The sequence below is a fragment of the Chiroxiphia lanceolata genome, chromosome 1 (assembly GCF_009829145.1).
Source record: "Chiroxiphia lanceolata isolate bChiLan1 chromosome 1, bChiLan1.pri, whole genome shotgun sequence".
In the NCBI taxonomy this organism is placed as follows: Eukaryota; Metazoa; Chordata; class Aves; order Passeriformes; family Pipridae; genus Chiroxiphia; species Chiroxiphia lanceolata.
In genome coordinates, this window is record NC_045637.1 from 74,549,213 (window position 1) to 74,567,603 (window position 18,391).

General features: G+C 40.8%; 1 protein-coding gene across 1 annotated transcript in view; it reads right to left on the reverse strand.

Moving 5' to 3' along the window:
- Positions 1–16,244, reverse strand: part of DAP (death associated protein) — a 52,127-nt gene extending 35,883 nt beyond the window's left edge. The window contains exons 1-2 of the mRNA XM_032704568.1: positions 16,036–16,244; positions 9,548–9,644 (exon numbers count right to left, since the gene is read on the reverse strand). Of these exons, the coding sequence (XP_032560459.1) occupies positions 9,548–9,644; positions 16,036–16,090 (152 nt within the window). The 5' untranslated portion in view covers positions 16,091–16,244. The remainder of the gene's footprint in view (positions 1–9,547; positions 9,645–16,035) is intronic.
- Positions 16,245–18,391: the final 2,147 nt, after the last annotated feature.

Consider the following 18,391-nt stretch of genomic DNA (forward strand, 5'->3'; position numbering starts at 1 on the left):
TAAGAATGTTAAATTTCATTTACTCAAAAGCCTTCTAAATAGCCTTAAGTGGAAAAATTTGTGGTAATGCTATTAGTGTCGCTGTTGATATAAAACAGCATACACATGGCTAAATACACTCTTCCTCTAGAATCACAACTTAGCATGATACCAGAAATAAAGGAAGAAACACAGAAGTGAAAAATACTCAGTTCAGTTTACTAAAATTTCCTTTCATCACCTGCCATACAAAAGCAACATTTTAATAAACAAGCCAAACAGAGCTGTGCATTAACTGGTTGGTTAATTCGCTAATGCTCCACAAAGTCAAAAGTCAAATATATCACATGCAAACAAATTGTTTATTAGCAACAATACCGTGTTGCACATTAGCATGTTACTATGTTGCATGCAAAAACAAAAGATTGAATCAAAAATAAAAATCTGGCAGCAGTAGCTTTCATAAGTAGAGTAATGCAAAGTACTCTTGATCATCCTAGCAATCACCAAGCAGTAAGCACAGTTGACCAAGGCACGTTCTAAATGTTCACACGAGGTTACAGTCTCAAGAGAGTGACCATCAGCACTGGAGGGCAGTCAAGCTTATTAGCAACATGTACAACGATGCACATAGTGAGTAATGAAACTTTGCTTACTGAATTATTTTGAAGATTTTAAAGTAGTTCCAAATACTCTCAAAAGAGACAACTCAACTTAGCTGTTCTAGCAAAAATACAACCTGTAATACCTGGAGCCCCATATTTATTTATTTATTTAAAATAGAAAAGAAGGCTTTAGAATAGGTTTTGGGAAGCAATGACAAACATTCAGCACTGCAAAGTACCTGGATCTCAAGGACTCTCTGATTCAGTACTGCAGTATGAGGTGCTTGATGAAGTGTGCCATAATTGAGAGCTAGTCTAGTATTTAATTATAGTTCTAACAATCTGAAAAAAAAAAGAAAAAAGTTAAATTTCCAGCTTATTAGGGAAAAGAACTAAGCACTTTGGTTGTCACCAGCCCACAACAAAGCCAGCTCCCCAATGAACAAAGCTCTCGTCTGAGCACCAGGCTCACCACCTTACATATATGCTAAGCAATGAGTCCCAAGGAAACTGAAATTCATCAGAACTAAGATTTGTGTGAATGTGGCTAAAGTATTCTACTAATTGCCATATATTTAACAGAATGTCTGTGACCAAGGCACAATCATTGAAATGTTACAAGCTTACTGCAGCGAACACTCCCCCAACAAGCAATGTGCTGCACTGAGAACAGCTCTATCAGTTTCTACAGTGGTGTAAATAAAGCTCTGATGATGACAATATAACAAATGCTTTCAGCATCATTCTTATTTATCTCTCATATATCTCTTGCTTCTAGTACCTGTGTCCTGGGAGTGAAATGAATTTCCTCCTGTCTGGCCCAGTGACAGTTAACAAATGATAATTCCAAGTTTATTTTAATATTAAACTGCTTCAAAGTTTGGTGCCTGATGCAGCTGAGGCAGAAGAAACTTAAGAGAGAGAAGGTGCTACTTGAAGAACTATATCCCCCTCCTTGGCACACATGGTGTCAATCGCACACGCCTCCTACTCATTTTCAGTTCATGGTAATTTCACTTCAAACACAGCTTTTTGATGCTAAATGAGAAGCATCTGGTCCTCTGCAAGCTTTTTCTAGTAAAAATTCATACCTTTAACATTAGAAATACTCTGAGCATTGCCAAACACCTAAACAATAGAGATTCAGGCTTAGTTGGCATAGTGAAATGGATTGGACTATACTTCTGAGTTTGGAAATTTTTGTGCTTTATAATGCCTGTGTAATATATATCTGTTTCAACACTGTATGTGCCTTCAGACTGGCATAGTGACCTTCATTCCATGCATTCCAATACTTCAGAAAGATACCAAAAGAAAAGAACTAAGCAAAATGCTACCACACAGGTTATTAGTTTAAGATCATTTACTTTTCTGTACCAATGTGAAATGTTGTGCTAATTAAGCTGTGCCACTCGCAAGATACTACTTCCCATCCATTTTTCTCTCACATGACTAAGCTTTTCTCACCTTCCTCATGACACAGAATACAAATTAAAGACTTTCATTCTTTTAAAATCTTTTTTCCTTACACCAGCTTGGCTGACAATTAATCTCAGCTTTCCAGCTAATTTCATAAGACAGCATATGTTTCTTTGGGACCGAACTTGGTTCTTGCTGAGCTGGATGGCATATCTCCTATTCACTTTGAGGGGTAGAAATATCAGATCTTTTTTAGTTCTTTCACACATGCACACAGTACTTCAAGAATATGAAAAGAGCTATCCATATAATGTCATAACTGGCACTTACACTGATGGATTTATCAACTTACAGCTTCAATCATCAAGAAATATTGGAAGCAAGAAACAGTCTTTCAGAAGACTCTCATATCTTTCTGTATGAGAATGCTTCATTCATAATCTTGCCTAGCTTTTCCTCCATTCCCTACATTCACAGATCTTTTTCAGTTCTTAAATGGAGATATTCACAGCCTATTTTCTTGCTTTACAGTAGTTCTGCATTTAAAAATCAGTATTACGCATTCTTTTCTCCCTCCATACAGTTAAGTCTATAACTGCATAGGCATTTGATAGGGTTCAATACAGGTCACAGCAATTACTTTGCTACTTCTCCATGTAACTGGTCATCTGCAGAAGGTATTGTCCTGAAAATCACATGAAAATGGCCAATATTGCTTTCAGGTTTTATAACTAAACAAATTGTGCACATATAAACTTTGGCAGAGTTGAGCATCTGCTAATCATAAAAACTCTATGCAAATGATTGAGACACAAAGATGAATAATAAAGTGGAAAAATGCATTGAAGGTAACGCTACTTATGCAAAGGAGAAGAGTGTGACACCATTAAGAAGCTACTCCTCTAACTGTTAAGTGAATTCAAATCCAAAATAATAAACATAAGAAGGAGGAAGGGAAAAAAAACAACAAGCCCTGAGCACAGAATCTTTTCAGAAAATAGAGATGTTTTGGAGAAGGTAGGAGGCTATTTCCCTTACTGCACTACGTTCACTATTCTTCTTAATAATATTATAAAAATATAGTTGCCTTTTTTTTTTTTTTACAGCCCAATTGCCTCCAAAGCTCCACATCTGAATAACGAGAGCTCGAAGGCCAGGGACAGGAATAAAAATCTTTGATTCATATCCATTATATCCACACATATAATCAAATTACAGTTTTTATATGTCAAGTGTAAAACGACAACACAGTCTGTGAACATAATCTCTGTGCAAAGCTCCATCAGTTCATAGAGGTAACAGAAATAGGCTCCAAAGAGTGGGAGGGTTGGGGGAGGGAAGGTGGTTTAGAAATACGGTGGGAGAAATTTTAATTCCGTCAAAGAAGAGGATCTGTATATTGATGACAGACGCTTGTACAGAGTATCAATCAGTTCACTCTTTCAGAGCTGCCTGAAGCTCTGACACAATAGTGCAAGAGACCTTTGAAGCCAACACTTAAGCGACTCTGTTGCCAGAAAGGGAGACTCAGTTGGTCCTCTGTCCACCAAAGTCACACATCTCCTCTCCAAAAACTTAAGCAGAACATGTAGCAGTCTATCTGCCCTGACCTGTCTCTTCCTTTTAACCTTAAATATTCACCATGTTGAGCCAATGCCAGCTTACGTTTCCAGTAGTTTGGTTTTACAGATGCACGAACAGAGGTAGCGAGGTCTTTTTCAGCTTCATGTTGGTGAACATGGGAGAAACATTAATGGACTGTTCACTCTGAGTATTACATTAATGGACTGTTCACTCTGAGTATTTATGGAAGTACTACGCTACCTGTTCGCAGAGGTTTGATTTACATGTTCAACAAGCTGTAATTTTTTTTCTTTTTTCTTTTTTTACTTACAACTCTTACGATTTCCCTCTGTGAAACACCTGTTGACCCTACATCATCAGACTACCTACCATGGTGGAAACTACTTCCTCGAGCGCAAGCAAGCTGAACACTAGACATCATTTCCCAGATCCTAGCTGTGCTGAAGAGCAGTTACTCCCAAGTTAAAGGGTCAGAACTCTGATCCTACAATTTCCGCTCCAGAACAATAGGGTAAAATACAATGAGTAGAAATAGTTTCAAGCATTTCCATATTCAGGGTGTAAACAAACATACAAATCTTCTCTAACAGCTTAATTATATAATCCACTTTATATTTTTTAAACTCTAACAGAAGTTTGGTCAACAAGTCCTTACGAGGCAAAAAATTAAACACATTTTAGTGACAGCAGAATCTGCAGTGGCAAATGAAAAATGGAAATAATGCCTACAGCTTATTTCTTGTCAGTTGCAACAGAGCAAAGTGAGGGAAAGGAAAAACAAATTTACTCTCGAATGAAAGTATGTACCTGCAGACAAATTTGAGATTTCCACTGCACTTCCAAAAGAAAAAAGGAGGTTCAGCTTAACTAGCATATTCAGACTTAACAAGTAACACTGAGCTGAAGGATATCAGGGGCCTTCAGCAACTCCTCTGTCACCATGTAACTAAGTACCAAGAGCGGCTCTTTGACATATGAGCACCCATATGCTTCATTAGCATGATTTTACTTTTGAGTCACCACATTCTAAATTACGCTCTCAAGGTTTTTTTTCTTTTTTTCTTTCACCCAGTGAATATAACTAAAGCAAATATCCACATTGTTAACTGAATTAAAATCCAGGCTGCATAATTTATTCTTTCTAGAGCTGATGGGTAAGTCAAACATAATGCTGGGTTCATAATCTCCAGGTAAGTTTAAGATACAAATCACATACAATTTACATATATAGAGAAACCACTCCAGTGAATTTATATTGAGTAGTTAAATCACTGTAATTACCCACTTTGTTTCAGAAATATAACAAAAGAGCATGAAAGTCTTTAAACATAAAAGCCTTTGCAGTTTACCCTGTTTGTTAAAAATAAGCCTGATATTCGCTTTAAAGGTTTTTTTTTTTATATCCTGATGCTGATAGATAATTATAGTTTCTTCTTCTTGAGATCCCAGAATGACAATTAATGAATCTCTTGTGCAAAACTGAACAAGTAGCTCTCACTTCAAATTATCTGTCTTTCAGGAGTATTTATTACGTCAAGAGTCAGATGCTGGCTCAGGAATGCACATGATACTGCAAATCTCTGTTAAACATGCATTAATGGGCTTTTAATAGAGCCCAAGACTATGAGTAGCCTAGTTATTCCAAATAATTTCTGTGACAACATACAGTCCTGAAAAATGATGATTTTGGTTCATAACCATACTTCTAATTATAAGTTTCACCTTCCTCTAGCACAATAAAACTCCTTCCGGCAGCAATCAGTATGACTTTCAATCAATAAAAACTGCAACCATATAAAAAAATCCAAATCAACACAAGTGATAAGCAATTATAAAAACATAAGAAAATCAGTAATGGATCAGTCCAGAAGTTCATCCAGCCAGTATCCTATCTCCAGCTGGCTGATCAAAGTCACTCTTGTCTTGAACACACGTGCCAAGAAACCCACCTCACAGTCTAGTTTACTACTGACACTTTGACCAAAGGGGTGCCACCAGCTTTTGGAGATGCCATATGTCTTTAGTTCACCTAAACCAAACAATGCAACTTCTCCCTTCTTTCATCGAGTCTTCTCTATATAATCATATCCAGCCATTCCTCTTTAAGTAAAACTCTATTTATACCAGACACATAAAATTATTTCTACCACTCAAGGCTGAGAACTGCCTCACAGGAAAGGTTTAAATTTGTATAAAATTGTCTTACCACATACTGTTTTAAGGGATCACAAATCACCATTATGACAAGTCTCCCTATCTTCATGAAATGAGCTAAAAGTTGCTAAATGACTGAGAAAAATAAATGTCAAAGAAGATATAACTAGTGAATGTTAAAGTCACCTTTATCACAGCACAGTTAGCTATGTCAGGGGCGTTCACCTGTATCAGCTTTGTTTACTTTAAGACTAGAAACATTGACACAACAACTTTTTCTGCAACCAGATTGCAAAAACAATGCTGTGTCTGAAGTCACAAATACTTCTATGAACCCCAGCCGAAAGGCTTCTTGCTGAGCAACTGCTCGGATTTGTGCCATCATGGGGAGGACATGTGCTCTCAGAATTTCCAGAGAACCCTGGGAGAGACTGAATTCTTCTGCTTCTATTTACTGTCAGTTCCACTAATCTGTCCTCAAGTAAGCCTGCAATGAGATTAAAATAATGACTCAGTCATTCTACCCTCCCTTTTCACAAACAAATTACTCTTCTGTTTTATTTTCTCCTACATCATTGTCAGCTGGCCATGTCACCTGACACAGATTTCCTGAAGGGCTGTTTGCTCTTTTTAACTTCGAATGCAATAGGGAGTAGAAATTGCATCATATCAACAATACTACCTTAAAATGGCAAAGACTAAAAACATGAGAGTAGAAAGTTAAAAACACAGATGTCTCCATATCTGCTTAGCAAAGGGACATAAAATATCAGCTAGCAAAGCCCCACAAGTACATTGGTGCTGGAGAAAGCAGAACAGAATGCTCACTTCTCTCCTGACAAACCCATCCCCATCTCCTGATAAACCAGTCTCCACAGGCATCAGAAATCCAAGGATATTCAAAGGGCACTGTGAATCATCAGGAACAGACACAAACTCCACCTTCCAGCACAAAAGCAGTTGACATGCTGCAAACATAATTTAATTTTGACTAACAACAACAACAACTTTATGTACTGTGGCCTGTGAAGTTTGCTTATTCTGTCTTTGGCTAAATACATTCTTCCTCACATCTATAGCTTGTACTAACACCAGAGCAACGCAAGTATTCCCACAGGAGCCTACAACAGGCACATTAAACCCTTTTACTTACATACACAAAAGGTTCCTCGTTCTATCAGGAAAACAACTTCTCTCAAGTTGTAAACCAACTTACTGTTTTGTATTATAACTCATGTTGGTTCCCACCTAACTATGCTCTTTATGTCCCCCCACTGCTTTCTTTTTAAAGAGGATCAGATCAAAGAAATAAAATAGTTTAGCCCAGTGCTTTCTGTTTTAATATACAGGCTCGAGAAAACTGCATGCACAAGTGCCTAATACAGACCAACAATGTATCCCCCACATAAAATCAAAGCAAAGAGCACACTCCAAGTACATATTTTGACAATCAACTGATCAAGTAGACAAGGGAATGAATTTTATGATGTGTAACAGCTAACTATTCTCTAGTTAATAAGGTAGCTCTAGAGGTCATTAAACTATCTCCTCTGCCATAAAAGTATAAAATTTGCTCACAGACCTGCTTTACAATACTAATATACAGTGTGTCTTTGCTAGCATCTACAGATCAGGAGCGCACCCCTCTCTCAATCATTCTGTTGCCCAGGCTTTGTTTCACATTGTGGATTGGTCTCAGGCCAGTTCACCTGGATTTCCTGAAGTGGAACACATAGACCACGGAGACACCTAACACATGCCAGCTAGGATTGGTCCTACAGTCCAGACAACCAAACTAAGTAATCTCCAAAACACACACAGTATGAACATTAAGTCCTCAGCACCCACTGTTTACCCCCACAAATGGGCTTCTATTGTGCCACAGCACCTGCTACAGCAAACACAGCCACAAATATCAAGATTAAATTTTAACTTTTCCCTGCACTATTTGAGTGAGAGAGGGAAACATAATCTTTCTCCAAGAAAGGAATAAAGCACGTGCTATATCATAACAGAGGCTCAGGTCTGTGAACAGATACAAGAAGTTTTCTCATCTGGATCCTAATCAGGCACCCTCACCGTGAGGCTGGCATGCCAAGAAAAGATAAGAAGGTACATAATGCTGTGCTGGGTCTGGGTGAGGTGGTTAATTCCCACCATAGCAGCCTTTTCTGTGTTGTGCTTTGCACTGGTAGCTGGAAAGGTGCTGACAACACATGAGTGTTTTGGCCACTGCTGAGCAGTGCTTCCACAGCACCTAGGCTGCCTCTCCAACACTACCCTCTCACCAGCAGGCTATGGGTGGGCAATATCTTGGGAGGGGACACAGTCAGGACAGTCGACCCTAACTGACCAAAGGGATATTCCATACCATCTGCTCAGCAATAAAAGCTGGGAGAAAGGACGAGGAGGAGACAGGGAGCATTCATTATCACCATGTTTTCTTCCAGAGCAACCACTGCATGTACTGAAGCCATGCTACCCAGGAAGTGGTAGACATCGTCTGCTGAAAGGACATAGTGAATAAATATTTTGTTTTCCTTTGCTTCTGTGCAACATGGGCTTTGCTTTTGCTTTATTAAACTGTCTTTGTCTTGACCCATGGGGTTTTTTCCATTTTGTTTTCTCCCTCCTCATCCTGCTGAGCAGGGGAGTAATAGAACAGCTTGGTGGACACCTGTTGTACAGCCAAGGTCAACCCATCACAACCACACCTTCAATAAAATGATGTATCCCCCCAAGCAAAGTTTAAATTGACCCCAAGAAACAATTTCTTACTTAAGTCAAAACTTGATTGCAGTACAGACTCTTTCAACTTATATGCCACTGAGCAGAATTACAAGATGACCAACTTGATTGATGAAGAAAGGACATAAAGTATAATTTTCCTGCATTGTATTTGAATATATTAATTAAAATTACTTTTCTCTTCTTATAAAGGTGTTTCCTCTTCCAGTTGTGATTTAGTAAATAAACACCTTTGTTCTTATTTATACAGACATTTTCACAATGCCATTGTTCTACATGTAAAATAAATATAAGTCAGTCTACTTACCAAAGCACAAGAACAGATCTCAGGGTTTTTTTAAGTTGAGCAAATACCAAGAACAATCCCAGGCAGTAAGTTAGTAGATAAACATTTCAGGTAAATATAGTCCTGGCTACAAAGAAAAACATCTAGCCACAGAAAGCAGCACAAAACCAGGTGGCTTTTGTAGGAACAGAAGTACTGCAACAGTTCACTGAACCTCCCTGCTTTCGAAACAGCAATAATCCAATAAATCTACTTAAAACTGCTAAGTAACTGCTGTCTTAGTATTTGCCACCACCAAAACTGACAGATTCCCATCTAAAATAAAAGCAGATAATAGTAACACCATTTATTTTTACTTGTCTTTTCAAAAGCACCATATTGTCAAATATCTCACAGAGAAAGGATGGGGACTACAGGGTAAAAGGAATCACTCAGCACACAGCAAGACCACCTCATATGAATTGACAGTGCAATGCTTATGTCCAAATGTGCTTCTTTACAGTCTGAATTCAGACATCTTAGGAAAGCTGAGGTTTTACTTTAACTGTACTTTTTTCTCCAATCTTCTCTTATCTGGCAGGAAAAGAGGCTTAGCGATGTGAAAATTCCCAAATTCTCCAATTCTCTTGAAGGAGTGTCTAACTTGCTACTGCTTTATGATACAAAACCAACCGTATCTTTGGTTTGCTATTTACAAGGAAAGCAAACCGGTGATAAGGCTCAAGGTCATGGAAATTCACTGTAGCACATGCACCAAATCAAAAGTGCTCACCTGCTGGTTTCCCAGTCTTGGTCATCCTTATCTTTTTCTTCTTTGGCATCAGAATTATGTGGGTGTTTCTGCACAATCCGCATCCCACCAGCTTTCACTGGAATGAAAATTAAACAGACAAAACAAACCTCAGTCAAAATACCATAAGAAGAAAGTTTTAAGCATGACTCTCCCCACTTGCTTCCTGATACTTAACAGAGTAGTTTAATGGTAATTACAGTTTGAAAAAAGGGCCTGAAGGGTAAAAAAACAGCAAGCCTGAGGAACAGCTACTTCAGGACCACATCTGCCATTCTCTTTTACATCATGCCATCTTTGCTTATCCTGAGAAGCTGCAGGTCATTTTATCATCTGCTTTCAACGTCATTTCAGAAAACTCAACGCTGTTTTGACTCCCCCTCCACCTCTTACTAACTTGCAGCAGTCCAAAGAAGAAACTGAGGCAATGACTTGCACAAAAGGTCACAAACACGAATGTTAAATACTCTGATAGAACAAGAAGGGTCAAAGAAACTTACTTGTCATTTCAAGTTAAAAAAGTACATCTATAATAATAGTATTTATACAAAAAGTACTTTATAAATAGTGTAACAGAAAGCAAAGCTTAGAAGGACTGTTAACTTGCATTTAGAATGGAGCTTTTTGTTTTGTAAAACATATTAGCATTTACAACATTTCAAATGCTCGCATCATTTAGTTTTAGAAATGATGCAAATGTGAAAGCATCCCTTTGAAACACAAAACAAGAAGTGAAAGCAAATCCACTTATGTTCATCACTTATCCACTCCAAATCGCAATACAAAACAGGAACCAAGCCAGGCTTAACACTGCAGCTACAAAGCAGAGCAACAGGCAGGCTGCTCTTGATCTGCTTTCTGTTTCAATAGTGTACTTTTTTTTCTTCAACCATTGCTATACACGCTTACAGGACAGCACAGGACAAGATGATGCATCTCATTAGCTAACTGGATGGGTTACACTGCCATCAGCAACCCCATAAGAAAACCACTGTAGCGGTCAGAAGTCAATAAAACCACCTACAGACCCGCTGGTTTGTGTTTCATATTGCCTTGACACAGCAAGCCTTAGTCAGACTCGGCAGAGATGTCACAGCCGGAGTGAGCAGGATGCCAGAGCAGCCATTGGAAGAAGCTGAAGTGCTTGCCAGCATGGCTGGGGGAAGCTGTACTTCTGACAGCTCTCCTGTGTCCAGCCACAGAGGGATTAGGGTACCTCACAGCTGTTCAGTGCTAATCCCTGAAACCTAGACACAGGTCTAGTGCTCAATTCTTAACCAGGACAGCAATGGAAAGGACACCACTGTGCATAAATTCTACAGCCTGTGTGAAGGCGATCAGGAAAGAGAAACTGACCTGCCCTAGGAGAAAGTGACAGCTCTTTGGCCCTGCTTTTTAAAAACAGATTTTAAACTTTTTATGATATTTGAAAGGCAAACTTCTGATTCAAGAAAGGTCATTAACTAAAGTTAGGCAATCAACAGACAAACCCAAAGAAATGTCTTTCAAAACCTATCAAAATTGTGTCCTCTTACTGTGTATTAAAAAACCCAACCCCTAAACCCAGATCACTAATCATTTTGTGTTCTGTCTCCAGAACTTACACTTCAATAGGTGAGAAATGTTTCACATGGGACAAGGAAGGAGAGACAGTTTAAAAGCTATATTTCTTGTTGCCTAAAGTGAAGCAAAATTAAAATTGCAATCAATTTCTCTTGATTCAAGGTCCTCAGGAATTTCAGTTTGTTTGCAAAAGCAAACACCAAGAGTTCTGCCATGTGCTGTCTTCTTTTAATATCTCAGTTAATGAAAGTGATTGGTATGTTTTATTGACCTTAATTTACAAATTAATAATTTGAATTAATGTCTATATTTAACATCATAGCACAATCTGTTATTATTTACTTCAAATTACTTTTTGTGGAAGATGCTGTCTCCACAGCAACATCTGCCAGGGTTACAAACGGCACCTCTGAACAATACACACATCTCCATGTCCTTCACCATCTCGTAGAAAAGTAAAAAATCAGTATCTGAAGATTTAGTGCTAATTTACGTGGTCTAAAAATCTCTCTCTTCTCATATTGTATATCATCAAGCCACCAGCCACTTGTTTTCTCTTTATCTGTCACTGGAAAAGATATGCAGCTAACACGTTCAGATTTGTCTGTATGAAGAATTAACAGGGATTAAAAAGCAAATAACCAGACAACTAAAAGGCATAATAGTGACTGAGTAATGCAGCAACTTAATGTTTTCTTTAATCTGATTTTTTGGAACTAATATCAGCAGGAATAGCATAGACATCTTAAAGTACTTTGGTGCATAATTAATAATACTTAGTAATCTGAGATTACTGTGCAGACCTGGGAAACCAAAAGAAGAATCCAGCGAACAACTGCCATAACCATGTGCATTTCTGAGACCAAAAGTGAAATAATTAGATCAGCATTCTGTACATATAGCTGATGTACATTTCTGCCACCCATGACACAGTATGCTCATACCCAATCTAGTTTCAAGAGATTTATCTTAAGAAGATAAAATACTCTTGCAGCAAAATTCACCTTCCTTTTCAAAAGGTTTCAACTAATCTACACTACATTAGAGAGAGACAGAGAGAAAAAAATTATGATTACGTCCACCAAGCTAAAGAAAAACCCACTCTATTTGGGAGATTTTCTTGGGAGTTATCTATTTCGTACTTGCCTAGCATTTACTACACAATTTGGCAGACGCTTACCATGGTGATTTGCCATTTAAAAATCACCCTTAAAAGAGCTCAGATTTCCTTGTAATAAATCCTGCAGAGAAAGGATCTAAATAAATGCTAAACCACCTTTCAGAAGGCAGTCAAAAATCAGTGCCCAGAAGTGGACGGTGTCAACAAAAATGTGTTGGCATTAGGAAGAAAGCAGCTCCTGTGCTAAAGAGCAAGAGGAGAGCTTAGGAAGGACTTGCGCTAAGGCAAGACGGGACCGGGAACAGCTCCCTGGGGTGGTGGCAGCCAAGAGACCACCAGTCTCTAAAGTGTGAAATAAAGAAGAGATCATCTGCCAGCATGCTCTGAGAAGACCAATAAGTCTGTTTGCCTCACTGCTGGATATGAGACAAGTTTTGGATTTTAATTACCATCTGTCATGTTTTTCCCTCCTTGAGAGTCAGACAGGACTACCTTGTCTGTCCTGTGAATGCCAGCCTGTGATCCTCTTAATGGTATGACTACTCCTTCAATCTAGAGCGGGAACGCACTCTACTTTTTCTTCTCCTCCCCCCACTGTTGTACTTATTTCAGACTCCTCACGGTCTCTGAGACTGAATTCTGAAATAAACCCCACTGAGCTGGAGCGAGTACCAAGTACCTAGAGGAGCACTATAGATCAGCGATGGCACTGGCCCCAGCTCGCTCACAGTGCAGGTTTCCCCTTAATAGACTGCTGGTCACAGCATCTGGGGAGGAACTTTTAGAAATCCAGATTATAACCAAGAGTTTTAGCAGGTTCCCCTTTTCCTTGAGTATGGTATTCAACATTAACATGAAAACTTATTTCTTATGTACCGTGTAATAACAGATTCCATTACAATGAAAAGGGAAACACAAAATATGCCCTTGTGCAAGATTAAGGGAGCATACCTTAGTGTCCAACAAAGTAAGAACAGAGGTAAAAGTTATTATATACCTTCATTTCATAGAAATCTTGGCTCACAGCTATATTTTTTTTAGTGCAGGAAAAAGCACATAACTACTTCCATGAATCTATTGTAAAGCTTCATAAATAAACTTAACGCAACCACCTTGCTTTGTCCCTCCACAGTATCTACCAGAAGAAATGAACAACTAAAAGCATAATTAAGCACACCTCTTTAGAGGGACTGTACAAACCTATTCAGAAACGTATTACATGCAGGTGCATTTGATCTCACTGACAGACAGATATTTAATAAAGATCAAGTTAAGGCCCTCTTAAATCTCAGGAAGAAGTTCAAAGTCACTTCGTACACCCTGTTAGCAGCCTGAGGTCTTGAGGTTTCTTTCCATTTCATTACCCTTTGTCTTTTCAAGTGCTTTTTCTTCCCCCATATGTGAAAGATCAATGCAGAAAGGGAGCCAACAAACAGACTGCACGCAGTCAGTAAGTGAGGGCCAACAGTGCACATGAAAAACAATGGATTTGCTAATTTTGCTTTTAATTTGATGACCCTAATCCTAACTAACTTTTATGTGTCAAAATCATACTCAGTGGGGTAAGACATCTGTAATTACAGGTAGGGCTCTTTATACAACTGTATGCAGCAAAACCTGAGGCTTTAAGCCATTTATCAAGCGAGATACCTTATTCACATCTTTGCTAGGAACTTGCTTTGTTATTTATGAACACAATTCCACTTGTATTTATTTTTGTAAAAAATCTTTTACTTTCATTTTATTAAAACTTGCTTACAGACTGACCTATTGCATTGTTTTAATATTCAAGGATCTAAACCAGCTTGATATACAGGATTAAAACCTAGCTTCACACAGTAAATATAAAAACTGTTGGTAGTCAGCACATTTATTGTGGTTTTCTAAGTGTTAAAAGAACACAGGGCCACTTTCCTCTGCCAGACGGCTCAGAACCACCTTCTAGCAGAAGCATCCTGGAAGTTAGCTTCTTCCTGACGATATTGTACATAGTGTTAGTTGTTTTTTCTAACCTCAAAGACAAACTTGGTAATCCCCTTCCTTCCAAAGCTCAACTGGTGCATGCTTACACACAAAAAAAAAAAAAAATAACAGGGATGCCAATGATCTTAAAAGGCTGATAAAGTTCTTCAGTTCATATGTGGGCACGTTTTACATGGAAAAAATAAACTGAAATACTCAGCAAAGGAAGCCTGTACTGTACTCCAGTCGTGCTTTTGCACTGTGCATCACTAGTTTCTTTCGTAGAGAGGTTCACTTCAGGTCTTTTAAAAATGCCATCTGTTTCAAAAGACATGTTTTGAAACATGCAACATTCTCAAACATGCAATGACATCAGAAAATACAGTCGTAAAGCACCTAAATGAAAATATATGCCACCGACAATGTAGCTGGGAGACAAAGCTAAACCAATGTAAGGTCTTAATGATCCCTTCACTCTGAAGCTGACGTGTACCTCAAGACAAGCCAGCTCAAGAGCTACGGCAACAAAAGCTGTAAACATTGGGAAAGATGCTTGGGTTTGGTTCCCTGAAACAGCTCAACAGGAAGTCAGGTCAAAGCTAATGCCATGACAAGGGAGGTTGGAGGACTGGGATGACTCTGCTTGGCCAAGAGATTGGCTTAACTCAACTGCTGAACTATATTTGCCATGCAAAGCAAAGCCATAATTTCTCACTTCTAATATCTGTTTAGAGGAATCACAAGTCCTCATTATAAAAAGAGTAGAATTAAATAAGGGTTCAACAACCGTTTACAAATTTAGCTTTAAATCTCATCAGTTGATGTGAATATAAAACTTACCACCTGTGAATTTAGAATTTCAACAGTTGCTACTGAAACACTTAAAAAAAAAAAAAAAAAGCTCGCCAGAGAGGAGCTGCCGTCCATGGACGGCGGCAGATGGGTGTCCCATTGAATGTGACACACAGCTCCTACTCTGACCACCCGCTCTCCCACGAGCACGCAGCAGCGGGATGGAACGCGACAGAGCTCCTTTGCTGGGCAGTTCATAAGCAGCTTTACTTGTTTCCTACTCTGCCAGCCTCCAGAATTGCAGCCAGGAGCGCGCAGCCTGCTCTGGCACTCACACCGTGACGCCCACAGGCAAAATGGATGCACAGCGTACTGCTAGTTTGCAGTGCGTCAGCTCGCACTCAGTTTGCGCTGTTGGAACATCGTCTCCGTGATCCAGACTGCTCCGTTCCCGTTCCTCTTCCGACCATCGCCAACCCCAGGCGGTGGTTCCGCAGGCCTCCCCCGCCTTTCGAGGGCGGGATGCCGGTGGAAGACAACGTAGTCTGCCCGGTGAGACGCCAAGCTGCACACACCCGATGTTTGTCCACAACCAGAGAGCTCCTCCGGGAGGGACAGGCTAGGGAGAGTCGCCCCGTCACTGGGAAAGGTGCCGGAGGGCAGGGAGCGCCGACGGCGAGCAGGGCTCAGGATCCCATCCCACCTGGATCCCACAGCACACCTCCCGCGGCCAGAGCGCCGCCACCACACGTCGCTCCGGGCGGCGGCGCCCGGGCAGCAGGGAGAGAAGGAACCCCCCGGCGCTGTTCGGCACTGCCTGCGGCGGGACCCGCCCAAAGCCAGCCTCGCCCTGCTCAGCCGCGGGCGGCACCGGAGCGCACAGAGCGGTGGCTCCGCGGGGAACTGCGCCCGGCCAGGCTCTCCCGGAGGCGCTCGGCCCCGCCGGCCCGCGGCCGCCACGGCCCTCCCCACCCCGGCCCGTCCCCCGGCGTGGGAAGAGAAAGAGCGGAGAGACGGGAACCGGCGGCCGTACCAGCAGGAGGGTGTCCGGCCCGCGTCTCTGCTTTCTCTTTGGGAGGCGAAGACATTTTTACTGTGGCAGCGGCGCCGTTCCCGCACCGCGAACCCGCACCCCGACACGGCACAGCGAGCACGGCCAGCGCCCGGACGGCCCGCAGTGCCCGGCACGGTACGGCCCCGCTCCCGCTCTGTCAACGTGGCCGCCGCCAGGACGCGCCCCCCGAGGGGCGGCGCCGCCACCGCCCCAGCGCGGCCGCGCCAGGCCCGCCCCAGGCGGGTCCGACGTGTGCCGTCTGACGGGGTTATACACCCTCGTTATTTTAGTTGCCGAGGGAAAGTGGCGTAGGCGGTCGACCGCGGGATTCTGAGCCGGCTGCTTGTGGCGCTTCAAATAATACCCGTCATTAGCGGCTAACTGGCTTGTTCACACCTTGCGCTTTGTTGCGCCCTGCCAAACTGCATAGGTGTGAAGTGGCACGTGTGTGGAAGAGAGCGCTGTGCTGGTTTTGGCTGGGATAGAGTTAGTTGTCTTGACAGCGGCGTGGATAACACAGGGATGTTTTAGCTATTGCTGAGCAGAGCTCACACAGCGCCAAGGCCTTTTCTGCTCGCCTCACCCCATCAGCGAGGAGAATGAGTAGTCACTCGGAGTTGGGAGAGGACATAGCCAGGACAGCTGACCCCAACTGACCCAATATCCATTCCATAACATATGTCATCATGCTCAGCACATTTAGCCAGGGAAAGAAGGAGGAAGGAGTAATGTTTGGAGTTACAGCATTTGTCTTCCCAAATCACCGTTACACGTGATTGGAGCCCTGTTTTCCTGGGGATGGCTGAACACCTGTGACTGTGGGAAGCGGTGAATGAATTCCTTGTTTTGCTTTGTTTGTGTGCGTGGCTTTGCTTTCCCTATTAAACTGTCTTTATCTCAGTCCACGAGATTTCTCACTTTTCTCATTCTAACTTATGTCCCACCAGGGGAGGGTGAGCAAACAGCTGTGTGATGCTTATTTGCCAGGTGGGGTTAAAACCCTGATAAGTGCCACCCTTGCCTGTGCTTCAGATCTCATTACCTTTGTTTGAAATCACAGTGCTGATTCACATCGTTTAAAAAAAATTTTCAAATGCTTCAGTTATGTTTTCCAAGTCACATGGAAAGGCATAGAACATGATATTTGAATAAATTAATTTAGCAGCAAAGTGTAAACCATACAGGCCATTCTGATTTTCTTTTATAAGTTGATATAAGAAAGCAAGTCCCCCAGAAGATGAGTGTACAATGTTTGGAAGTTGAATGCCCCCCTGTCTCCCCTCCACCGAAGTGGTGTAGAAATATTTCATCACACATTTTTTAGAGTGAAAATGATATAATAATATTTTAATTATTTGCTATCACTCTTTGTTACAACTGTGTTGCCATTGCCAAAATATATGTGATGAGTAAATACAAGTTCGGGGGACTTTTTTGCAGCAGTCCAAACTATAATTACATCATGGTATCCTTAACAGCCGGATTTAACAAATGTTGCACAAACATTGTAACCAAATTCTTACATTTTGCTGCTGGGTCACTTTAATTTCTTACCTATGCAGCACTTTAGACTCTGATGTTATATTTTCAGCTCTGTCACCTTCTGTGTAGCCTAACACAAATTACTCCGGTTCCCTTTCTAGTCTCTGCCAAAGTCTATCCAGATTAGATTTTTTTCTGGCATAGAATTACCTCCTAAATGGAGATTTTAATGATTTTTTTGGTTTATTGTCCTCTGAACTCGAATTTAAGTATTACATTTTCAGTATTTCTTCGTTTTCCCACATATGTTTGGTTTGGATTTCACTGTACTGGTTACCAGAGGTGATAGATATTTTTGCTGTTGCAGGTTTCATCTAAACCAAATGTTATAGGTATGAAATTAAAGAAAATGTGCTTTATGACATTAAAAGGCCCACAGGTGTATATTTTTTTCTCTAACAATCAGTAATAATTTCATATTTCAGTGCAAAGCTTTGGTATGTGAGGATGAACTGGGAGGAAGTATTACATCAAATATGTGTTTTGGCTGCTCTTGTGAAAGCCAGCAACATGTCCTAACATTATGGGACTTCACATATTGCCATTAACACAAGCATTTGCATGAAGGCTCACTGTGGCTTCACAGGTAAGATACAATATCCATCCTGAGTATGTCAGAGACACAGGGCTGAAACAGAGTGTTTCCTGAAAATGCAGCTGTGCGTTGGGTTTGGAAGCTGGGATCTCAAGGCAAACCATTCCAGTGCAGAAGGAGCAAGGACTGGAAGAGGGGGAAAAGAGATTGAAACGGGAATTGAGGAACAGGAGGACTTGTCCTAAGTGGACATGAGGA